We start from the raw sequence: 7,110 nt of genomic DNA, 5'->3' as shown, positions 1-7,110 counted from the left end.
AAACTATCCCTCTGAAGCCTTGCAATGGACAAATAAGGAGTCGAGGGGAATTCCATATTCCTTTCTACCCTGATATTGTCCACCCTTTTGGGCTTTAATTGCAATTACCAGCTGACATAAATCAGAAGCTTTTTCAAGATTGCACTCTAGCAGTGGGTGGCCTAATGGGCAAACAGGACTCAAGAATGTGTAAAGCATCTATGTGTGCACTTTAATGTGCTTTAGCCTAATGTAATGTGCATTAAAATATCAAAAAAAATTCTCTTTAGCTAATGCTTATTAAAAATAAGGTAATGTACATTTTTCTAGTGTCTCACAATGGGGGTACTAGATTTAATGCACATTACCTAAAGCACATTAATTAACTTGTAGATATGCCCACTGATAAACCTTGAGATTTCAAATAGGAATCCCTGCTTCCTTCTCGTAAGAACTTGGGCCAGTCACCTTCCCACCCCACTTTCCCTATCTCTAATATTGGGAAGCTGGTACTGACCTCCTGTAGGATGTGTTTTGAGATCTGCTGATGGAAAGCTCTGCAGGTTATTGTTGATGTGTAACCTTAGCAGCGATTTTGAATTTGTTTGTGTAAATGGCTCAGCATATTTGACTATCCCAAGTTTCCTGCATCTAGGATGTTAGTTTTCTTTTACACGGCTGAATCACTGCTCAGGTTTCATGTTAGAATGAGAGTTATGGCTCTCCCAAATGTGCTGCAACTGGGAGGTTGGGAAAGAGGAATAGGAAGTTTCCCACTCCCATGCAAAGTGAGGCAGATAGGTTGTTCAGCATTTTTTCATGGTGTGTGTTAAGGGGAGGAGGTGTCTGAAACAGAATCATTGTTTTCTAATGGGACAAATTTTTGCTACCAAAAAGGTCAGCTTAGAGCTGCTGTTAAAGTGTTGGCACCCTGCCATTGTGAGCACTGGTAGTGTCTCACTGCTGACAGCCTTGCTTTCAAGCCCCGGGATCATGAGATGGACTAAAACCATGACTTTTTTTAAGACAAAGTTTCTAGTCCCTTTTTTCTCCCTTCTAGTGTTTGAGTCTTTAATGGGGCATTTTTCCATCTTTTCTCCATATCTATAACCGCTAAAAACTTACCCTTTTCAAAAATGAAAGCTGAAGTTCGGTCATCATCACTAATTCCAGGAACCTGGGAGTTTAAAAAACACCTAATATCGAGCAAGCCACGATAAAACGTCAACAGCTGGCAGTGCTGCCAGGAGTTGAGGGGCAGGGAGAGCTCATAAGACTAGGCCACTTGAACTGGGGGAATACTTTTCCCCCAGTGCCAGTGACTTAGGGTCCTCTGTGTCTTTGAGAGCCCCTGAGACTTGGGTTCCTATGGGACTAAGTCATTTTTAAAAATGGGGCACAAACTCCTTGGAAATCTCACTGTAGAACTGACCTGCTGGTATGCTGACCTGTGGGTCTGTAATCCCTGAAGGTGCCACATCTGTATTGTAATTGGATCCTTTGTTTGCTCTGCAGTGTCTTATCCCAGTGCATCCATGCCGTGGCGGCCCTGCTCTACCCCTTCACCTGGGCGCACACCTACATCCCTGTGGTTCCTGAATGCTTGATCGACACTGTGTGTTGCCCCACTCCCTTCATGGTCGGAGTCCAGATACACCACCTGCAGCAGGTTCAGGATCAGCCTATGGAGGAGGTACCGCTTTGTGCAGCATCGAGTGTTGGCTGTGCTGGCAACTGGCTGTGAAGATAACTGTTTCCCCATTCATGCCCCATAACTGTTCCAGGCCTCTGAGTGAAAGACGGAGATTGTACCAGCTTTCTGGTGTCAGGGGAGAAAGAACTTATTTCTACTTATTCGTTGCAGAAAGGAACAGCAATGGGCCAAGCTGTTTCCTAGGGCACGGGTTGGCAATCTTATAGATTCATAGATGTTTGGGTCAGAAGGGACCTTAGCAGATCATCGAGTTCGACTCCCTGCCCTGGGCAGGAAAAAGCCAGGTGCATGTCCAGCCTCCTCTTAAAGACCCCCAAGGTAGGGGAGAGCACCACCTCCCTTGGAAACCCGTTCCAGATTCTGGCCACCCTTCCCGTAAAGAAGTTCTTCCTGATGTCTAACCTAAATCTTCTCACCATCAATCTTTTAGAGCTGCAGGTCACTGCTTCTGACCCAGGCAGTACTGCGAGCTGCTGATTTCCCTCTCACCCCACCATTTCCTCCCCTGTCACCTGGGCCCCCACTCCACTGTGTAGTGACTTCCTCTGCAGTGCCCAAGTGCCCTTGCTGTCACCTTACCATGTATTACTGACCCCTGACCCCAGGGAGGGGCAAAATCAGTATTCATGGTAAACAGCGCCTGCCATGTGGGGCAAGAGAGGGCATGGAGGGGGCTGCAGAGGGAGAGGGGGATCAGTAGCAGGGCCACTGATTCCTCATGGCACCACGGGCTGGATCCAGCTAGCAGGCTGTAGGTTGCCAACCCCTGTCCTAAGGTGACCCCCAACCTGCTATGTAAGGCTAATGGGGTGCTGATATCACTCCTTGTAGATGGGCAGGGACCCTATCCTCTTCTGTGGAGCAAAGGGGCATCCCTTCCCCTTCGCCCTGTATTCTGAATCAGCCTGAATCTCCCTCCTCTCGCAGCCTGTGGGGCTTGGTAGCTGTGGTGGGAGCACTTTTGAAAAGCTATCATACATGACATCAGGATCCCAAGCCCTAACAGTCTCTTCTCCCCTCTGTGGGGATGGGGGTGGGGTGGTTTCTGGGGCAGTCAGTGGGATTGGGGTGGAAACTCCTGAACTCCTGTCACACAGGCCTCCCAAGAGACATCAGATGGGGGCATCTTCCCTCTGGGCTGGATGTGCTCCTGTAGTGCGGGCTGTTCTGCCTTTCTTCAGCAGGCAGGTAGTTTGGAAGGGCGGGGAAGGTAATGGTGGCCAGATCCCTAGAAAACCTCCATCTTTGGCCTCAGTGCCTAAGAATTAGGTATCTTGCTCTAGCAAGGTGATTCAAGGAAGTAGGTCTAGGAAGGGTCATCTGAAGAACAATTCACAAGTATCTGCATAGTGAGTGGGGAACCAGTAGAAACACTGAGCTTCAGGGCATGTCTGGACCCCTGTTCCTCTCTGGTGTGATTTAGATATGTTAGATGCCTTCAAAAGTACTTGAGCCAAAGACCAGCATCTTCTTGTGAGGGTCAAGTGTAACAGGGCAGTGGCAGTGGCTATGGTGCCCTCCTGTATATAGCTTTGGTTAGACCACTCACCCTGGAAGACCTGTGACTGGTTCTGGTTTCTGCTCCCAGGACTACTCATACACTTTGCAGTAGACGGTTGTTGAACAAAAAGCAAGATCTGTCTCGACCAGGGACTGGAACCTTGTTGCATGGGGGTGGGATGGAGAGTGCCCTCTTTACCCGGTGGCTGCTCTGCTGGTTAGGGCACTGTCTTGGGAGGTGGGAGTTTGAAGCCCCACAGGTAAAGGGAAGCCTAGAATGCAGCTCAGCCACTTCTCAGGGGAGCATCCTAGCTTCTAGTCTGTTATACAGAAGTGGGGAGGTACCATCACCACATTTTGCTGCTTTTTGCTGTGTTTTTGAATAACTGTGACCATGGAGACTGCTCTTTGTGTTGGACTCAGTGCTGGTGGTATGTACTAGGCCTGTTCTCTGCTGGATTGGATCCCCTGGGGAGTTAGATGCCTGGCTGCTATCCTGGCATGCACAAAATCCTGCATTTAGGCAGCTTGGGATTCTTGCAGTCAAATACACAGCTGCCAAATGAACGTATGTGCCCAAGGGGTTTGAGGCTGCTGGAATGGGAGTTTCTGATTCTTTGTTAGGGGCTTTCATTCTGTGCAAGTCCCTTGTTAGGCACTTGGGCTGCCTTTCCAGATCTGCCTCTGCTGTTTATCAAGCACTTCCCCTTTGCCTTGATCTTACTCAGCAGTCCCAGCTTGGAGGTGGGCCAAGCAACTTGGGGCACATAGGATTGATTTTTGAACAATGTCTGCTTCCAAGTGGCTTTGCTGCACTAACCCTGGATGCTCTCTGTCACTTTTAGGTTCTGCTGGTCAACTTGGTTGAAGGAAAGATCTTGAACTCGGTAGGTGTTCCTCATGTCAGAAGCACTGCCCCTGCTGCCCAGCCCCGGGTGCCTGCAGCGTACTTGTTTTCCTCTCAGGCTGTTACATGGCTTTTAAAAAAGATGTTCTTAAGGCCCTGCAGACGCCCTATTACTGGCTGGTCAGGGTATAACATACAGCTCTGCCCCCACCTGACAGTGATTATTTGCATTTTGCAGGCTTAAGGGAGAGGCCTCTTCCCTGAATTTTTACTAATCAACTGCCCAGGCTCGGGGGGGGGCTGGACCTGACGATCTGTAAGGTCCCTTCCAGCCTCTACCGACTATGAAACGATGACATGTAATGATAGTTTTCTGTGTTAAAGACACACAGGGCACTGCCCTCCAGGGAGAGAACAGTGGGTGTGTATTGCAGATTGATTTCTCAGGTGTTGTTGCATTGGTAGGAATAGCAAAGGGGAGGTGGTATCAGAAAGAGAGGTACCAAATTCTCTGGGGAAGGTCTCTCTCCATAACCTTTTGGAATGAAAATGAATAGGTGATGGCATCTAATGATGATTAATAAACACCACAGAGACGGTAGTGATCCTGGCCCTGGATCTGTGGTAGAGTGTGTTTCAGAGGATTTGGCAAGGAGATGGTTTTAATTCCCAGGATGGTTTAGTCTTGAAGACAAACTCAGCAAGTAAGACTCCTATCTCTGTGGTGCTTATGTTCCCACTGCCCTTAGAGACTAGTGGTCCCAGGTTGCCCCACTTTGCAGTAGCTGGGTAACTTAACAACACTCTTGTTTCAGGTTGGGGATGAAGAGGAGGTATTGCCTGCTAAGCTGCAGAGTGAGATGCTGACATCTTTGGATAGACACAACAGCAACAACAACGTACAGAGTAAGCAGAGGAGTCTTGTGTCTTGAGTTCACGTAGAGCAACTGTTGGAGCTCTGGGCAAAGCACTTTTCCCGGGGACCTGTAGTTTGCACTGCCTCCTAGCTGCAGTTCTCTAAGGCTATGTGTACTTCAGTCCCAAGCACCCTTTAAGAGCAAGCTGCTGATTTGGAGAGCACAGCTAAGTACCCAGACTAGATCAGCCAAGACTCTGGAACAACATGCCTAGACCCAAGCAGGGGCAACGCGGGCCTCGCCCTTCTCAAGGGGGAGGATTAAGCTCCCTACAGCTTGTGGTGTGTGGGTGGATTTTCTGCGGCCTCCGTTGCTACAGCTCCGCTGAATGTCATTGGAGGTAGAGCTGTGGCAGCTTGCACCAAGTGAGCATTTGCCTCAGATGCCTTTACACTGATACTGTAAAAGACAGGTCTGAATTACCAAGGATCCCAAGACACTTCTCTGTATGTCTGCAGTTCTTCCCCATCTGCTCACCCCACGAGCTTGCTGTTGCTCACTGTGATGCCCCCTGGAGGTGTGTGTGTTCCCTTTGGGAGTGTTGTCTTTTTGCAGATGGTGAGATGCTTGCTGTGTTCTTTGAGTAATTGTCCGCATAGACGTTCTTATGGGTGTTGCACCCTACAGCCTTGATGGGAGAACTTGCATCATGGCAGTATCCAAAACAAGTGCTCCAGCTGAGGCCAAGGCAAACTTCCTGCTCCTGAGTTCCTCTTAACTATCCAGCCAAGTTTCAGCTTCTTCCATCAGTCTGCTTTGTGGCCTACAACTTGTTCAAAGCTCTGCACAGCTTCTGTCTTATTGCCTTTTCTTGTAACTTTTTTAGTTGACTTCATAACTCTTTTCCTTGTCCTTCCCCAAGTGCCTTGGCAGCAAAGACAGAAGACCTCAAGTTTGAGTTGGGGCTGGTGCCCTTGTCTTCTTCATCTTCTGTTGATCTTCATTTAGCTGCGCCATGTGAAGCAACCATTTTACAGACCTGCTTTTTGCTTTAGTTCAGTTTAATTTAGTTCTCTCCTACCTATCATTTTGACATGTGAGAGTCTCAGTCACTCTGTTGCAGGACAAAAAAGCCTGTTTCCCCTTTGGTGTTGGTGTTGCCAATGTCTCCATGGTTTCATCACTGCCCTTTCTGTGAAGGGGTGACTTCTGTTTCAGACAGCTTTACCTACTGTTTAAATTCCTCGGGCAATTTTTACATCCTCAAGAGATGTGATACATGCAGATCCTTCAAATCCAGAACCAGGAAGGAAAGGAAGAGGTGGGGGAGGGAAAGGAAATCTTCTTCTTAGACAAGGCCATGGGTCTGGCTTCCAAAACTTCCAGTCTTCATGAATGACTGGTGATGATGGGTGAAATGGAAACAGTGCAGCCTTACTGTCCAATCCCAAGCTCAGCATGCAGGGCTGGGTGATGCTATAATAAGAAACCCCAGCAACTCATAAGTTAGTTTATTCTGCATGGTTTAAGGCTGGGATGTAAAGCTTTTTTGGCCCCCACAGGCCGAATCCACACCAGGGGTTTCCTATGAGCCAGACTGTCAGTGAGTGGTGGTGGCAATGCTGATCCCCATGGCTGCCAGAGCTGCAGTTTTGGTGCGAGTCCAGAGCCCAAGGAGTCAATGCCGTTGGCACTCATCCTCCTTTTTCCCCTGCTGCCCATCTTAGTCACCAGGGGTAACTTCTACCCTCTGCTGAAATCACGGTGTGTAGGGGAAGGTGAGTGGCATTAACTGGAGTTGTGCTGAAAGAGCAGCTCCAGGGATTAACACTGCAGTCGCAGGGACTCCAGCAGCAATGGTAGCAAGCTCTGTGGGCCATAACTGGCTTGCAGAGGTGGACAGTTCTGCCCACAAGAAGCCCCAGGGGACCAGATCTGGCCCATGAGCTATTTTTGATAGATCTGTGAGGGGCCAGGGGTCATTTTTTTGCAAAAATAAGTATATAATAGAACTAAAGCAACTGAGAGAGACTACATGTGGGATTTATAGAGTCACTTCAGAGTAATACTCCACTGTGAAAATCACCCAGCAGTTCTTGTAGCTGTCTTGCTCTGAACAAATTCAGAGACAAATATTTTGCTTCATAATTGTTACCATCAGAAGGGACTGCAAAGACAAGGAGAGAAATAATCCATCACTAGAGAGGGCAGCC

The 7,110-nt window shown here is 48.4% G+C and overlaps 1 protein-coding gene across 1 annotated transcript in view; it reads left to right on the top strand.

Annotated features, from left to right (window-relative positions):
* The first annotated feature begins 318 nt into the window (after positions 1-318).
* The window catches only part of DENND2D (DENN domain containing 2D), a 17,939-nt gene continuing 11,147 nt past the window's right edge, over positions 319-7,110 (top strand). Inside the window, exons 1-4 of the mRNA XM_019513725.1 lie at positions 319-324; positions 1,451-1,672; positions 4,039-4,080; positions 4,856-4,946. Coding sequence (XP_019369270.1) covers positions 319-324; positions 1,451-1,672; positions 4,039-4,080; positions 4,856-4,946 — 361 coding nt within the window. The remainder of the gene's footprint in view (positions 325-1,450; positions 1,673-4,038; positions 4,081-4,855; positions 4,947-7,110) is intronic.

Source organism: Gavialis gangeticus, unplaced genomic scaffold (genome assembly GCF_001723915.1).
Source record: "Gavialis gangeticus isolate Ggan-Ray unplaced genomic scaffold, GavGan_comp1, whole genome shotgun sequence".
Lineage (NCBI taxonomy): Eukaryota > Metazoa > Chordata > Crocodylia > Gavialidae > Gavialis > Gavialis gangeticus.
Note: the sequence above shows the minus strand (reverse complement) of the source record. Positions and strands in the feature narration are given on the sequence as shown.